General features: G+C 34.2%; 1 protein-coding gene across 1 annotated transcript in view; it reads right to left on the bottom strand.

The window, feature by feature from the left end:
- LOC107678777 (kelch-like protein 29) overlaps nt 1-18443 on the bottom strand; it is a 142343-nt gene that overhangs the window by 63391 nt on the left and 60509 nt on the right. The window contains exons 7-9 of the mRNA XM_016474169.1: nt 13706-13902; nt 10640-10725; nt 8808-8981 (exon numbers count right to left, since the gene is read on the bottom strand). Of these exons, the coding sequence (XP_016329655.1) occupies nt 8808-8981; nt 10640-10725; nt 13706-13902 (457 nt within the window). The remainder of the gene's footprint in view (nt 1-8807; nt 8982-10639; nt 10726-13705; nt 13903-18443) is intronic.

The following is an 18443-nucleotide window of genomic DNA, read 5'->3' as shown; positions in this document are numbered from 1 at the left end:
TTACTGTTAATTTTTTAGAAATATCAATAGCATTTGTATTAAAACTATATGCACTGAATGTAATCAAAAATCGAGAATCGAATCGAATCGGGACATCTGAATCGATACCCAGCCCTAATTACAACCAACAGCGGAGACGCATCATATACAACATATAAACGTCACTTCCCTACAGGTACTGTTTACTAACAAGGTGACAGTCTGCTAAACCATTTTTATAGAAATGCTTATAGAAATAAATCGATGATTCATTTAAAATATATTATATTTGAGCTTTTATAACCATTTTCTGTTATGACTTTATGTAATGCTGACCATTGGATAAACTCTGAAGTGTGTTCTTTCAAAAGAGGCCACAATTGTGCATGTAGTCCATTTTTGTTTGCACATACAATTTTTGGGGGTTGTCCTCAAATGGAATAACAGCACAAAAAAAAAAAAATTATAATAATAATTTTTTTTTTTAGAGTTACAGGGTTCAAAAGTTTCTTCAGTACCAGACTGACACTGTTCTGTTGGGCGAAAAAATCAAGATTGCACCAAGTTTATGGGTCACCGCACAGCACGAACGCAGGAAAAGATTCTTGAAGTACTTTAAAAATGGTCAAAATGGTGGAAATATTGCCAGGTTATACATATTCAAACCCATCCATCCCAAAAGGGTCAATTAAATCAAACCTTCTAACCGCTTGTCTTGACCTCCTGAGAATAGTGTCCAGTGCTGAACAATGACCATTTCCCCATTTCCAAGAGTCCAGAAGCTCTTTCTTTATGCCTGTTTAAAAGTGCATTGAATTGGTTTTGTATTTTCGCTGTAATCCGTCTGCTGAACTTCCACGGCACAATGAACATTAATCCTTCAGTCCACACAAAACACAACTCATTCTTTCTCACCTACAGCGCGGGCGTGTTTGGGTGAGGAAGTTGTGAGTTCTAGTAGGATGTAGGTGTTCTGCTGCTAAAAACAACTGTGTAATGAAGAAAAAAAAAAAAAAAAAACACCTCAGAGCTGCAAGCACAGGCTAAAAAAACCTCACATTAAACTTGCATTAAATTTAATGAAGGTACTATTCAAACATCCATGTATTATTTTAATTCAAGCATTACAATAAATCTACAAAAGCAGACTTCATCTTCTAGCTTTTATGATTTAATACTGGAACTTCTATCCTGGAAAATGTTCAAAATGCCAACAGGAGAAGCGATTAGTCAGCAGAGAAATCTTGCACATTCACTCCTATAATCTCATATGCATGCATAAATGAATGCACAAAATATTAACACCTAAATAAATAAATGTATAAAACTTATATATATATATATAAAACATTTTGACATTTTTAATTAAAATGTAGCACATTCTTTCTTATAATTTCAGTTATTTCATGCATGCATAAATTGCATAAAAATAAAATAAATGCATAAATACAACGTATAAATGAATAAATATTAATGCATGAATGAATGCACAAAATATGAGTGCGTAAATACAATATATAAATGCATAAAATATTAATGCATGCATAAATAAATGCACAAATATGACAGAAAATGTGACATTTTCTCACATTTCACAGAATATTTTTCTCATAATGTCATAATCAGAACATATGTATAAGGCACACTACAATATGCACTATAATATTTAGTTGGGCAATCATACACACCATGCATTTCAAAATGCACACATTGTGGACATGAGAACAGCGGTCCAACACTGGATTCAACCCCAGTAAAGCTAGCAATCAAAGTCAGAGAGAAGTCAACACCGCAGCAACGTTCAAGCAGCTCTCTGTGAGATGAAACGTCCCGCTGTGAGCCAATCTACTGAGCCAACACCAGAGAACACCTGAGAGAGACCATCATTAAAACGACTGACCAGACAGAGCTCAACCAGACCTCAGCGACAGCACCAACAGCCGGACAGAAACACACAAAACCAGGCTGACAAACGACAAAAAACATCTGACATAAAACAGCCTGTCTGGGATTTTTCACGTTTTACTGTGGGCTGATCATGTAAGAGACATGATTTGAGGAATCATTCACGTTTAGAGCAAACTCTGCAGGATAATACTACAGTCTTTACAGTTTACAGATTCTCAATTTACTGAATATTACTGATTCACTTCTTTTTCAAAAAAACAAACAAACAAAAAAAAAAAAGAGATTGTAAGGATGTTTTCAAAACAAAACCAATTATTATCTGCATTATTACCTGGTTTAGGTTAAAATGAAAAGAATAAGCAAATATATTCCACACATATACTTTTAATTTTGACATTATTTTCATGAAAATATTGCACAATAACTCCTAAATATCAATTGTCATAAATAAATGCATAAATTAATGCATAAATATATGCATAAATAAATAATGTGTTGCCTCACAATAAAATTAAGTACATGATTTGAGGAATAATTTATCTTAATTCAAACATTGCAGATATTACAGATTCTCAATTTATCGAACAATACAGATTCACACAAGTGTCTTAAGTAATAAGATGCATCATTTTCACCACAAAACAGCCGAAAAATGCCAGTATTCACAAACTCTGAAGGATAATATTACAATTTATTGAAAAAACAAAACACAAACCGTTGTCTGGATATTCGTTAGATCAGCTCTTTCAGGCTGACTTAATTCCAGTGTATTTCAAACCAATGCTGAATTATGTGAACCTGCTAACTGATGTTAATTACGGCATAAAAAGAACAAAGTCGCTCATAAAAGAGCAATTCGCTTTGGGAAAACAGAAGCCAATATTCATGAAAAAAACAATTGTTTTGATAGCGTTCAGATACAGTATCTTATCCAACACCCCGAGGCTCTTTTAAAATGATCAAGCATTTAGGGCATAAAACTCTTCTCATTTTCCATCCACTTACATTATAATAGCCCGACTGTATTCAGCGGCGCAACATTTCCATATTTAGAATGAGCCACCGAAGAAAAGCTTGTAAAGTTACAGCGTGTGATTTATATAGTGGTCTGTCCAACTGAGGAGAAACTGTTCGATACGTAGAATAAAAGAGCAGAAAAAAGAGACAGAGACAGAGAAAGAGAGAGCGCAAAAAAGACTGTAAATAAAGGAGGAGTGTTTTTTCTGCTTCAGTGCCATGCTGGATTTGTGATTTCATAGGCTAAACCCCAGGGGAACAGCGTGAAGTAGAGGAACTCATTTCAGCCTGAATTCAGATTGATTTCCTATCCAGTTCCTTCTCAATGGAGGCAGTCCAGGGCCAAATAAACATAAGGTCACTGCATCAATCTCTGCTGCTTCCTTCTCATGCCATCTGAGCGAGTTTCACAGCGACGCTTCACGCACTCCAAACACTCAGCTCAATTGGCTCGCGCACTTCCAAAGCAAATTTATTTAATAGACATATGCCGGCAGAGTTGAGTCGCAGTGTTTTGGGGAGTAACTTCTGTGTCTGGATTAGCATAATATACTATTATGCAAGTGCAGCAATATATAATATGTATACTGGAAGCAAATAAATAAATAAATAGATCAATCAGAACGTGTGTATAAATGTATGCATTTTTTGATTAAAAATATTTTAAAATAACTCTTCCATTTTAATACATTTAAACATTTTTGTTAAATGCATCTCACACACACACACACACATATACATAAACAATTAAAAATATATAAATATATTGTAAAAAATACAGTAAAAACAGTAATACTATGAAATATTCAAATTAAAATGTATTACAATTTATTAATTTAATATATTTTTTAAAAACGTATGTGCGCATAAATACATGCTTTTATTTGATACAAAACAATACAAACAGTAAATATTGTAACATATTTAAAATAAATCATATAAAATATTATTATACATTTATGTTACAAAAATTGCGATTTTTATATTTAATATTATTTTTGTTAAATGCATCTCACACACACACACACACATATACATAAACAATTAAAAATATATAAATATATTGTAAAAAATACAGTAAAAACAGTAATACTATGAAATATTCAAATTAAAATGTATTACAATTTATTAATTTAATATATTTTTTAAAAACGTATGTGCGCATAAATACATGCTTTTATTTGATACAAAACAATACAAACAGTAAATATTGTAACATATTTAAAATAAATCATATAAAATATTATTATACATTTATGTTACAAAAATTGCGATTGTTATATTTAATATTTTCAATTTAATATTGTTGATCAAATTATATACATACGTACATATACATTATATATATATATTTATATACACACACATATATACATATATATATATAGTAGTTAAAAGTATTTATGCTTGTTAGTTGCTCTAAAAAAAATTTTTTAAATGTTTGATGACTTTAAATAATGAGTATCTTGTAGCTTGACAAGCTCGCTCCCCCAGCACTGTGCATCCGTATGCATTTCCATTCAAGTTTGACACAACAAACTGCTAAAAGCACAGCTTCATCTGCTGACATTTAAATAATGCAACCAATGCTAATCTTAATTTGCATAGCATATGCCGTCAACTACTGCTGACTGTTCAGAAACTTAAAATACACCCTTTAGCAGTATGCTGGTGTAACGTGTGCTTCTTAGCCGTCAGAAACAAGTGAGCGCTACAGAAAACCTGCCAGTCATGAAACTTGAAGACTCCGCTGAAGGCACAGGCTCTGACCCAAAACACACTGAGCTGTTATAGAGATACTCTAATACATAGAAACATTATATAAAACAATGTTCATTTAGGTCACTTAATTTATGGTAAAATGTTTCAGTATGGAAGCTTGTTTAACATAAAAAAGGTAATTCGACTTCGTATCTCACAATTACAACTTTTTCTCGCAATTGCAACTTCTTATGACAATTCAGATTTTTTTACATCTCAAATTTGGACTTTTTTTTTGGAATTCTGACTTTATATCCCACAAATTTTTCTCAGAATTGCGAGTTTATATCTTGCAATATCAAGTTAGAAATGGCAAGTTTACATGGTTCTATATCAGGGGTGGCGAACGTCAGTCCTGGAGAGCCGCAGCCCTGTAGAGTTTTGCTCCAACCCTAATCAAACACAGCTGAACAAGCTTATCAAGGTCTGAAGGCTTACTACAAAGCTACAGGCAGGTGAGTTTTAATTAGGGTTGGAGCTGAACTCTGCAGGGCTGCGGCTCGCCAGGACCGGAGTTCGCCAACCCTGTTCTATATATATATATATAAAAAAAAAATTATAATTGTACTTTTTATCTCAGAATTCTGACATTTTTCTCACAATTGCAAGCTTTTAATCTCAATTCTGACTTTTTCTTCTCCAAATTGCGAGTTAACATCTTACAATTGTGAGCTCATGTCTCACAATTTTGACTTCTTTTCCCTCAGAGTTGCAAGTTTATATCTCGCAAGTTCATATCTTGCAATTCTGACTATTTTCTCAGAATTGAGATATAAACTCAGAATTGAAAGAAAATTCTGAATTGTGAAATGAAGTCACAATTACCTTTTTTTAAATTATTATTATCTTAATTCCATGGCAAAAACAAGCTTCCATATTTCAGTATTTCATTATTTATAGGTAATTCCTTCATGTCAGGAACACACATGATCCCTTAAATGCTCACTAGGTTTTTGGAAAACAGCCATGGTGGTCTGAAACAGATTCTGAATGGAAATGACTTCACGTTTTCAGGATGGTAATCTCTTCACCGCATCATGAAGGTTTCATCTGCCGTATTACCAGGACTCTTTTCAGACCCGCTCTGAACACTCTCACAGATATGAACTAGAGGTCGACCGATTGATTGGCCGGCCGATTTTTGGCATTTTTTAATTAACTGGCATCTGTCGATTGTGCTACAAATTAGGCCGATTTATAGGCAGGCGCATCTGCGGGCAGCTAAGCATTGTTGCGGAACACCGGAGAATCTCTCTCTGGCTGTGCGAGAGACGGAGCTACTCACACTCTGCAGCCGCTTCTTGTTCACACACAGCTTCAGCTAATGATGGCAGGGCAAAAGAGTTTCAAAAGCATAATTACGTTTTACCCAACTAGAATTGATGCCGGAAAGTTATCGTATTCATAAGTGCAACAAGTCATTTGTATGTGAAAGTAGAAACACATGCAATTCAGACAAAACTTCTGGGCTGATTATAACGTGCACGTTAACTTTCCTCATGAAATGTGTGTGTAGGTCCGACAATAGCATCCACGATCTCATCGCTCGTGGCCAGTGCACTCCAAGCAGTTAAGAGCAGCGGGCTGTGTAATATGTGTGAACTCTTTTATTTTTGTTATCACTTGGCCATTTGACTTATAGCAGTGTCCAGTGTTTCCCATACATTGAGTTATTTGTGGCTCGTCACCGCCACAAATAGATTTCCCAAAAGGCTTATACTTTGTTGAATAAACTGAGCACTGCACGTTTCAAAATTAAAATGCAGCGCGGGTGTTTTTATATGAATGTATCTTTGAAAAGAACCGACCTTCTCAGAAAAGCTTCGATGTCATTTTCATTTTGTCTTTCCTGTAATGCCTGATAAAGTAGCGTTTGTGAGCGAAGTGCTTATTAGATTACAGCAGTTACCGGGGAAACCGCTATATTTCCCGCTCCAACAGCGCCTCCTGCTGGCAGAGAATGAATTTGCATTTGCAAGTCTGTGGGAAACACTGGTGTCTGTCAGCATACATAAACAAAAACTATCAGCCAAAAAATCGGCATCATATATCGGCCATCGGCTGCCCTGATTTCTAAATATCGGCATCGACCAGTGAAAAACCCATGTCGGTCGACCTCTAATATGAACATCAGTAAAGTCTACTGCACCTCAAAGGGGAAAAAAATAAAAATTTATCAGGGAAAAAAAGCACATTTCCCGAAATTGATTACTTGCTACACAAACCAGTGATTTAATCTCACAATTCTGCCGAACAGGCAACGGAGATGTGATGTTTTTACTCCTTTTTTCAAATCAGACCTGCTCTGAAACTCTTCTGGCCACAGAAGATCCAAACACACATCTCTGTGTTCTGTATAACAATGAAAGATCCAGCTTAAACACAAAGGATGACGTTCTGGTTAAGCACACATTCAATGGTTTACATTTCACTCTCTTATTCTGGGACAGAGAGCTGACTATTCATCTTAGAGATGGACCTTATTGTAAATTTAGAGTTTGAACTCCAAAAACCTCCAGAACTCCAAATAAATCAACCAGTTAAGCTCTTCAAGTTCACCGCATCTGAATATGTGTTTAACTACCGTTCAAAAACTTGGGGTTGATAAGACTTTTATTAAAAAGTCTAAGTCTCTTAAGCTCAGTAACGTTGCATTTATATGATATAAATAATACAATTAAAACAGCAATATTATGAAATATTATTACCATTTAAAATTACTGTTTCCTATGGGAATATATGTTCAAATGTAATTTATTTCTGTGATGCGCAGCTGAATTTTCAGCATCATTACTCCAGTCTTCAGTGTCACATGATCTTCAGAAATCATTCTAATATACTGATTTGCTGCTCAAGAAACATTTCTGATTATTATCAATGTTGAAAACAGTTGTGCTGCTTCATATTTATGGAAACTGTGCAACAGATGCTTTGATGAATAGACAGTTCAAAAGAACAGCACTTTTTTTCTGTAACATTATATATGTCCTTACTGTCACATTTGCTAAATATAATGCATCATTGCTAATTAAAAGTATCAATTTTATGAATACACAACACAACAATATGTACAATGACCCTAAACTTTTGGACAATATTTTAATTCTCTACTAGACAGGATGTCCAAAATACTCTGAATGTCCGCAGTAAACAAACAACAAATAGAAGGCTGACTGCCATAAACCTAAATCATTAGCTATGTTTCCACCACCCTGTTTTAATGCACTGTGACGAGAGGGGCGGCCATTCCCACGGCTCTCGGCCCCGCCCCTCTCGTCACATGCACATTTTGAAGTATCGCATGAGAAACGAGTGATGGAAACGCCAAATTTCTAAAATAAATCCCTTAATTCGCAAAAAAGTTTTTACGCTCGCTTGAGGTGGTTTTTGACTTGTGCGAAAATGGGGTTAATGCGAATAATGGGAGATGGAAATGCATTTTGCGAATAAATCCCACATGAGCGTTCAAAAAAGTCATTTGACTTTGCGCTATGGGACAGCATAACCTGACTAACCAGCAGACCGATTTAGTTGCACAGCATCTGAAATGTTGTTATGGTCATTCTGAAGTGCCCGAGCAAAGTCTGTCGTCAAAGTATTTCTGTATAACTGCCCCCCAGAATGGTCTACCACGACTGCGTTCCCAAACAGCAGCATCCACCTCCGAAAGCAAGATATTTATTGTGTTTCGTCTGCTCACTCAACGCGCAAGTAATTTATTGTATTTGAGAATTATTATATTCAGTGGCTTCTCTTACTTTTCTTAGTGATATTTAGTGCCAGTTTATCAGGAAGTGACGATTTTGGTCTCTCTGACTCGTTGGATGGAAACAGTGCTTGTTTGCAAATGTTTTATGCGATATTCCAATTTTGATCATAAGTTAAATTCGCAACTTTGGATGGAAACCCGGCTATTGATATACTGGGTTTGTTTAAAAACAAAAGGCCACAGAACAAGGTCCAAAACTTTAGGAGAAAGTAGCTGCATTCAAATTCAAATGCACTGCATTTGATGAACAACTTCCTTCTCTATCGAGGGACAATATGCAAGAAAACAGATCTCCAGAATCAATACGGAGCAGCTCCAGTGTATTTCTACATGACCATCAACCAAAACAGTGTGATTAACTCTGCTCTCCTACCTGGACTCTGCAGCTGGGATCCTTTTTAATCCATTTGATGACCGTCTCATAGACCAGCTCCTCTGCTTTCGTGTTCAGGCTGTCGTTGGACATGTAACTGACCAGGTCTTCTTTGGAAATGTTGAGGATCTCGTCCTGACCGGCTACGTCGGGGAAGTTCTGCAGGGCGAAGGCCTTTGCCATGTTGTGGAGTTCAGTGCAATAACTGGTAATGCTGAAAAGTGCATTTTTTTTATTAAAACATTAAATGCATATATTATCCATTTTATTTTATGCAATGCATTTTCAAGTTTTATTGAATAATGATGTGATTGTATAAACTGCATTTATTTTCTCAACATACCTATCATTATTTGATATTATTGTAATAATCTGTATTACTATTAATTTACTTCATATTATTATTTACAAAATATTAGAAAGGCTGCATTGCCTACAAAAGTAAATAACTGTTGAGTTTAATTGGGTGAAATTGCAGGCATGAGCATTATTCTTCTTAATTCATGAAATCAAGCATACAGTGCATGACGAGCTCTGGATAAAAGCATAAAGAAAACTGCACTCATACAACACGGCTCGCAGCACTCAAAACACAGTTACGTGTAATGAAAGCACATGCGCTTATGAAAGCGTAAACGGCTTCAATTTCTATTACCAAATATTTCAATGCACCATCTTGACTGTAAGAACTCAAAACTCTCTCCCGCTGATGAAACCTTGAAGACGAATCTCTTTTGGAGAGCATTCACTTTTCACACGCATTCAAGTGTCATATAGCGCTTATCTGAAGCAGTCACGCTAACAAGAATGTCTATAGTCAGTCTTGCACATTTCGACTTTTCATTTCCAACTTTTGTATAGTGAAGTAGATGGAGGACTCCAGCGAATCCCTACAGGAGAGAACGTCATTTCACAGGCGCTGAGGTGCTGATAGATTAATAAGCTCCAGATCCCAGGGGTTCATGGGAAGAGGAGCACAAACCAGAGCTGTCAAAGCCACCGACATCCACTTTTGATTCTGAAGCTAAACTCATTATTCACATTCCTCACACCTGCCTGATCAACAGCAAATGCAAAAAGGGCATAATTCATGAATTGATTACTCAATTCAGTTAAGTGGTGTCAAAAACAGCGAAAAAAGTCACTTTGTCACTAGTTCTTCAAAGTTCAGTTCAATTCAACAACCACATTCTACAACCATATTCACTCCCAAAAATTACTAATGACTGATAATGCCCATTTATTGTCTTTTACACAGGCATACAAACAAACAAATAAATAAGCTCAGTAATATATAATTATTTATATAAATACAATAAAATATAAAATGCAATATCTGAAAGTTATTAAATATGATGAAATATGTACAAATTAACCAACTTTCTACAGGTGGCAGTTCAAACACAAATTTTAAATATCTAATGATTTTCTGTAAATATATCATGTTTTATGACATACGTTTATGTTGTTATTCATGCTGAAAAGGAACATTTCTATTAAAGCTACAAACTGAAACTACAATTAGAACATGACTTTTTTATTGTCATTCTATTTCAATTCTGTTTTGTGCAATAATTATCATTCATTTTGATAAATAATGCCTATTTATTCTCGTTTACACATTCATAATATAAGTAGCAGGCTCAGTGAAAAAACAAACAAATTAACTAACTTTTTGGATAAATAAATAAATAAATAAATAAATAAATAACCAGCTCCTCTGCTTTCGTGTTCAGGCTGTCGTTGGACATGTAACTGACCAGGTCTTCTTTGGAAATGTTGAGGATCTCGTCCTGACCGGCTACGTCGGGGAAGTTCTGCAGGGCGAAGGCCTTTGCCATGTTGTGGAGTTCAGTGCACTGCATCGCCTCGGCCATGGCCAACACTCCCAGACAGTTAGCGGCCGTCAGCTGTTTCTCTGCGAGAGACGCACACGTACACACATGAGCTGGGAAACAAACCTTGAACACACTAACAATGAGAGGTGTTGGGAAGATTTAATTTATCCAAGTGTGTTGCTGTGGAAAAGGCTGGTGTAATATCTCAAGCAGCTCGTGGGGAAAAGACCCAAGCATGGGAATCGATTGGGCACGAGGCTCACTGGAGACTTTGATTCGTCCAGACAGACACAGACCTTTTCTACTGCATGAAAGGTCAACAAAACCACTACTAAACCTGCGCTTACTTCATTGTGCACAACTAAAACAACAGTTTTGGCTTCAAGTCAACATTATACCCATATACTATCTATTTTGCTTCCATTATAAACTCAGTGGGGAAAAAAAATAATGTAAATAAAAATGTTACAAATATTTTTGTAAATAAACATTACACAGGAATAATAATAAAACAAATATTATAAATATAATAAAATATCTAAATAAATAATGTCATCCTATTATAATATAATAATATTTTTATGTAAGCAGTAGGTCATGGCTTCGATTCCCAGGAAAAGCAAGAACTGAAATCTGAAATAAAATGGATAAAACTGTCTGCTGAGTGCATAAAAATAAATTTAATTAATACATTAATACATATTTTATTATTATTATTATGAAAATGTTTATTTATAAAATTTCTCACTTAGGTTGTTATATACAGTATATAAATGCAAAATAGATATTTTATATCTACAATAAATGTTAAATGTTATAAATAAATGATTTTTATAAACAATAACATTAGAAATAAATATTATGAAAATGCAAAAAGGGCATAATTCATGAATTGATTACTCAATTCAGTTAAGTGGTGTCAAAAACAGCGAAAAAAGTCACTTTGTCACTAGTTCTTCAAAGTTCAGTTCAATTCAACAACCACATTCTACAACCATATTCACTCCCAAAAATTACTAATGACTGATAATGCCCATTTATTGTCTTTTACACAGGCATACAAACAAACAAATAAATAAGCTCAGTAATATATAATTATTTATATAAATACAATAAAATATAAAATGCAATATCTGAAAGTTATTAAATATGATGAAATATGTACAAATTAACCAACTTTCTACAGGTGGCAGTTCAAACACAAATTTTAAATATCTAATGATTTTCTGTAAATATATCATGTTTTATGACATACGTTTATGTTGTTATTCATGCTGAAAAGGAACATTTCTATTAAAGCTACAAACTGAAACTACAATTAGAACATGACTTTTTTATTGTCATTCTATTTCAATTCTGTTTTGTGCAATAATTATCATTCATTTTGATAAATAATGCCTATTTATTCTCGTTTACACATTCATAATATAAGTAGCAGGCTCAGTGAAAAAACAAACAAATTAACTAACTTTTTGGATAAATAAATAAATAAATAAATAAATAAATAAATAAATAAATAATATTTTTTTTAATTCATATTTTCAATTGAAAAGTAAATATGCATACAATGTAGTTATTTTAATACATTTTAAATTGCTATTTTGTAAATAAATGAATAAATCAAACCAAACTTACAAATACGCCACCCAATCTCAGTTGCTGCATGAAGAATCTGCATTACAGCAGATAATATGGTTTATACTGCTTGCCTGTTGCATGGCGTGAATGGATATTCAGCGTTTCTTTACAACGCACATCAACTGTAGAGCGATCTGGACCTAACCAAAATAAAGTCAGATGCTCATGTGTTGTAGCGGTTGGGTGTGCTACATTTATGTCAGGAAGAAGACTATTTACATTCAAATTTTAGCACAAAACAAAACCTAGAGATAGATTTTATAATATAAACTGCTTAATCAGCCATTTTCAAGATTGACTAAATATGAAGTGTTTGTGTGCCTGCTTTTGTGCGTTGAACTTGAATCATGTCCAACAGATATCTGCTTTAAAGCAATGGGTGAGAAATTCATTTCTTGACTTGTTTAATAAAAGCCTACTTAGCGATTCTGTTGACAAGCTTGTTTATTGTGCAATATTTTCAATGTGTTTATTGCTAGTGCAGCAAAAATAATTCATAAAATAAATTTGTAGTAAAAACACAGAGTGTGAAATTGTAAGTTTACTATAGAAAAGCTACAATTGACCAAATCAACTGGCTTGGTTTGCTTATGGTCTATGGGTAATTCACACTGAAAAGCATCACTTTGTTAAAACTACAAACAGAAACTACACTTACAGCATAAATTTATTTAAATGTCATTCTATTTAAATTCTACTTACTTCAGATCAAATTCAAATTATGATCCAGCATCCTGCATGCATCTCAATCTACATGCTAAAATATGTATGGATTGACTCCTCAGAGTCTGGCTCCTGGTGCAATATCTGACGAAAATATTATGACAAGTATTCAGATTACTGGAAATTACTTCATATCAACCGTCAAGACGACTGATTTGTAACCAGGGAGAAGGTCATTGCGACTGCTGTAATGAGCAACTGTATTTCTGATTCACTTCAGTCCACAGCAGAGTGTGTGTGTGTGTGTGTCAATCAACATAACTCAAGCCTCCAGCTCTGAAAGGGGAAACAGAATCCAAAAAGAGTGAGCGAGACACGGACAGAATTAATAATGAGCGTATTCCCTCACAGTTTCACCATAAAGTTCCAGTAAATTACTCCAAGATTTCAGAGTACCTACAAAAACAAACTCATTAGAAAGCATAATACCATAATCTGTCCATGAGAGATTGAGAACTACAATCATGTTCTGCATTTACGGCAGCATTTCTTTCCTGAGGTCCAATGACACTCAAGGTTACTTGCACCAAAAACACTTTTCCATGTTTTTCACCCCTCTCTCTGAGCAGACGCGATGCGACAAGTTTCTCTGCAAATGAAACTAAAGAATATTGTGCTGTATTAAATGCACGCAATTTAGTGACTGACTTTGCGTGACTTTGGTGAAATTAGGAAACATTTCATCCGGCAGGTTCTTACCGAGGAAGGAGACACAGACTTTGCAGAAAGTGTTGAACTGGAACTTGTTGGCCGCCTCCAGTAAGGTCTTGGCGTTGGCCGAGTCGATAATGAGGGAGCCGGTGTAAACAAACTCCAGGAGAAGCTCCAGAACATCTGAACTGATGTTGCTCATTGTCAGCTGCATCTTCTCACCGTTTCTGTTCTCCCCCGATAACCTGGACACAGTATGAAGGATGTTAAACCAGAGACCTGCAGGTTGTATCTCAATTGTAGCTGCCAATGAATGCGGGGCGGGGCGGGGGGTGTATTTGCTATTGTTAACTAAAACTACAACTATTAAAAATTGTTTTCGTTAACTGAAAAAAAAAGCAGAAATAAAATATAAATATTGCATGAAATAAACGTACAACTTAAACATTAGAAGAAAAAATGAAAATTAGAAATGCCGAAAATAAAATAAAGCACTAAAATTAAATAAAAATGAATTAAACCCAAATACAAATGTTTAAAAAAAATAACAAAAATTAATTTCACAAAATTTATTTAGTTTAAGTTGCTAGAAATTTTTAACTAAAATTAAAATGAAAACTGAAAATATGAAAATAAAAACTAACTCAAAATATTTATAAAAAAAAAGTGTATTTTATTTTCATTGTAAAACAACTTAACGTTTGGTCTGTTCATCACACAATGCTATTATATGACTTCAGAACAGTGTTGCTATTAACTAAAACTATTAAAATTATTTTTGTTAACTGAAAATGCTGAACTATAAATATTAGATGAAAAACTTAAGCTAAATTATTATTATTATTATTATAAAAATTAGAAATGCTGTCTTGGCAACTAAAAATATTTTAAGTTGAAGTACTAAAATAAAAAAAAAATACTATTTTTTTTTTTTAAGTTTTCATTTTAATTTTAGTTCAAGTTACAAAAAACTCAAAATTAAAATGAAAAATGAAAATATAAACATTAAAGCTAATTAAAAATATTAATAACTTACTAGAATAGTAATAATACTTAACACTACTTCAGAGGACTTGAATATAGTCGTAAGGACTACATTTAAAGTGCATCTTATGGTCCTTTTAGGAGTTTGACGTGGTCACTATACATCACTGCATAAGGTTTTACAATAATTTTACAACGAAAAAACGCAGGACACTGAATGACATTAGGGTAATCAGGGTTTGTTTTTGAGTGAACTATTCCTTTAAGAAGCAATTAAAAACCTATCAAGCAGTGTAAAGTGAGATGGACTCATTTGGAAGAGCATCAACTAAAGCTGTTCAGCGAGTTAGACTCAAAGTCAAGCCTGTGAGTTTCTCTACAGCAGCGCTTGAGGGAAAACCTGAGTGAGTTGCTATGCATTTTCATGCATAATACATGTTTAAAGGCATATGGAGAGTGCAGATTGCCTCGCTGCTGAGATGAGCTGCTCTCCGTATAGAAGAGGGCCGCTGGCTTAGCATATCTGCTGAGCGCTGATTGGCAGATGGACGCACGGCGGCTTTGGTTTTTGCCATTGTTTGGGTGCATGTCTTTAGACACTAAACCTATAAACCTCAATTATCAGGGATGCTGCAAAAAGACAAAGGTGTCTCGAGAAACAAAAGCTCATAATGATGTTCCATTAATGGACGGCCGTGTCCAACAAGCGGTTAGACTTGTCAGTGAGGTGGAAATATTAATAATGATGATAACCTCTCTTCTGCCTCGGCTTACGCTTCATATTCTACTCCAGACACACTCATTAAAGATGAAGTGTGTCATTTCTGAGTCACTATCAGCAGCAAATGAAACTGTAAAAACTTTTGCATTGCGGCAAGAAAATGTAAAGGGTGTTTAAACACATTTCAGGAGAAACACTTCCCTGATGGATAAAATTAAGTTGCATTCAGAAATGCATCTTATCAAAGTAAAATGGGTGCATTTTCCTATTGCACTGAAACGGAGATAGAATAAAGTATTTTAGCATCAAAAATTACACATTTCCTCTTTAAACAAATCACAGCATGTGTTTTCCTGAGCCTTCATGAAGACACTTAAAGGAATAGTTCACCTGAAAATGAATATGTGCTGAAAATGCACTCACTCTCATGTCATCCAAGATGAGTTTGTTTCTTCATCAGATTTGGAGGAATGTAGCATTGCATAGAGCCCAAACAGCTGATAAAAACATCACAAGAATCCACAAGTAATCCACACCACTCCAGTCCATCAGTTAACATCTGGTGAAGCGAAAAACTGCATGTTTGCAAGAAACAAATCCATCATTAAGATGTTTTAACACCAAACCATTGCTTCCAGCTAAAATACGAGTCCATAATCCATAACATTACATCCTACAGTGAAAAAGTCATCTTGTTTGAATCAGGAGAGAAATCTGCACATATCAAACACTGTCTAAACAAATAAATATTTCTTTGGATTTTGATGTAAGAGGACAACAGGAGACGGATTTAAGCGTTATTATGGATACTGGACTCATATTTTGACCAGAAGTGATGATTTAAAAAGCCTTAATGATGGATTTGTTTCTTACAAACACACAGCTTTTCACTTCACAAGATGTTAACTGATGGACTGGAGAGGTGTGGATTACTTGTGTATTTTTGTGATGTTTTTATCAGCTGTTTGGACTCTCATTCTGACGGCACCCATTCACAACCCATTCATTGGTTTGCTGTGATGTACAGCTAAATTTCTCCAATTCTGTTCCTATAAAAAAATAAACTCATCTACATCTTGGATGGCCTGAATGTGAGCAAATTTTCATAAAATTTTCATTTTTGAGTGAACTACTCCCATAAAATCTAGATGTATTTATTAAAAATGTACAGACAAATGCATGCTACAAGTGACAGACAGACAGACAGCGTGATGTAAGCAGGGAAGGAAAGGAGGGGATAGAAAATCAGTTCTGCCACAGGGAACCAGCAGCCATCCTACAGGAAAAGGGACCATTCCATGACTGGGATGTGGATTTACTTTCAAACACCTGCCAAAACGGAGTTCAACACGGCCTGCGTACGAACGGTGACATTAGTCGTTATAAGAGCTTGGACTTGGAGGAGGCAAAAGGCAGAGTATGAGGTGAGGTGGGTGTCTCTGGCGGTTTCTGAAAAATCAAGAAATGTTACTCCTGAAAAGAAAAACAAAAATGCAAAGTTTATTGTTGTCAGGTATAAGTGGAGGAGGAGAAATATTAAGAAAGAAAAGGCAAAAAAGGAGTCGACCATTAAGAGGTGGGAAAGAAAAAGAAAACTGAGATTCAGCCCTCTCTCTGTCCCTGAGATCACGTTCACACTATTTCCACACTTTTCTGGCCATGATTTTATTCTGAAGTATGATCACATATTTGCCCTGAAAAAAAATCTATATGGTTATCAAAATCGTACTTTTTACCCACGGACTATGACTATTATATTATTAGACTGGGATAAAACAGTGACGAAAGTACGGCACTTAAAAAGGGGAAAAAGCCTTTTATGAATGAAGGAGTACTTATAATATCTGCATGATGCTGGCTTCTAAAACGCAACCTTTTGGATATTTTCTCAGGCAGCATCATGCATATATATATATATATATATATATATGTATAACAAAGAATTAATTCATAATTTTATTAATGCATATTTTATAAATAAATAAAAATAAAGGAATAAACAAATACATAAAAATAAATGAAATGGAAAATAAATTAATGCATAAATAACATGTGCATGGATAAATAATAATAATAATAATAATGATTAAAAAAATGCTCAGAAAAAGAGCTTTTTGGCCATACTTTTATTCTCAAGTATAAAGCACGTGTCTGCCCTGAAAAAAAAGAAAAGAAAAAGAAAAAACTATTATACGGTTATCAAAATCTTTCTTTTTATCCATGGACTATGACTATTATATTGATTAGACTGGGAAAATATAGTGATGAAAGTATGGCACTCTAAGGCGGAAAAACCTTTTAAGATTGACAGGGGTCTCTAAAATAGACACAATTTCCATTTTTCCCATTTTCCAGGAAATGTCGAGCACACTCATTTGCCTACGTCCTTGAGAGAAAAAGCGGTCTGAAAAATCTATAAATGTGAGTGCTTGCTTTGTTTCTGTGTTCGCTGACATTACATTCAGACTGTCAGACAACATTATATCTGATTACACACCTCAGCACAGTTTAATCAGCAACTGCTTTCATGAAATCTTCAGTGCAAATGTGTTATTTGAATGGCAAAGTGTCTTTTTTAGGTGAAACTAATTTTCTAGCCGTGCTTTATGTATAATTTACTTCTTTAGCTGATCATGCCATCAGCCTACAGGGGTTTGCAGGTCCTTTTGGCTGCAAGACTCTCAAAAACTCCTCTTAAACTATCAAACTAGACCAGCTGAACCAGCGGGAAAAAAAAGTTTATGCATAAATACAAAAAAGCATATATGCATAAATAGATGCACAAATAAATGCATAAACAAACGAATGTGTTAACATGTGTAAATAAATAAATTCATAAATAATGAATATATGTTTATTTATCAATAATATTTATTTTTATATTTTTTATATTAATATAATATTTCACATAAAAATAAATATTCTATAAATAAATACATAAATGCATCAATAAATAAAAATGAAATCAAAATAAATGAATGCATAAACAATATAAAAAACTAAATCAAAGTAAATGCACGTGCATAAACTCGAGACTAGATTCATGCATAAATGCTTAAATGCATAAATAAAATGTGAATC

Source organism: Sinocyclocheilus anshuiensis, unplaced genomic scaffold, assembly GCF_001515605.1.
Source record: "Sinocyclocheilus anshuiensis isolate Anshui unplaced genomic scaffold, SAMN03320099.WGS_v1.1 scaffold208, whole genome shotgun sequence".
Lineage (NCBI taxonomy): Eukaryota > Metazoa > Chordata > Actinopteri > Cypriniformes > Cyprinidae > Sinocyclocheilus > Sinocyclocheilus anshuiensis.
This window is presented reverse-complemented; position numbering and strand designations above follow the sequence as displayed.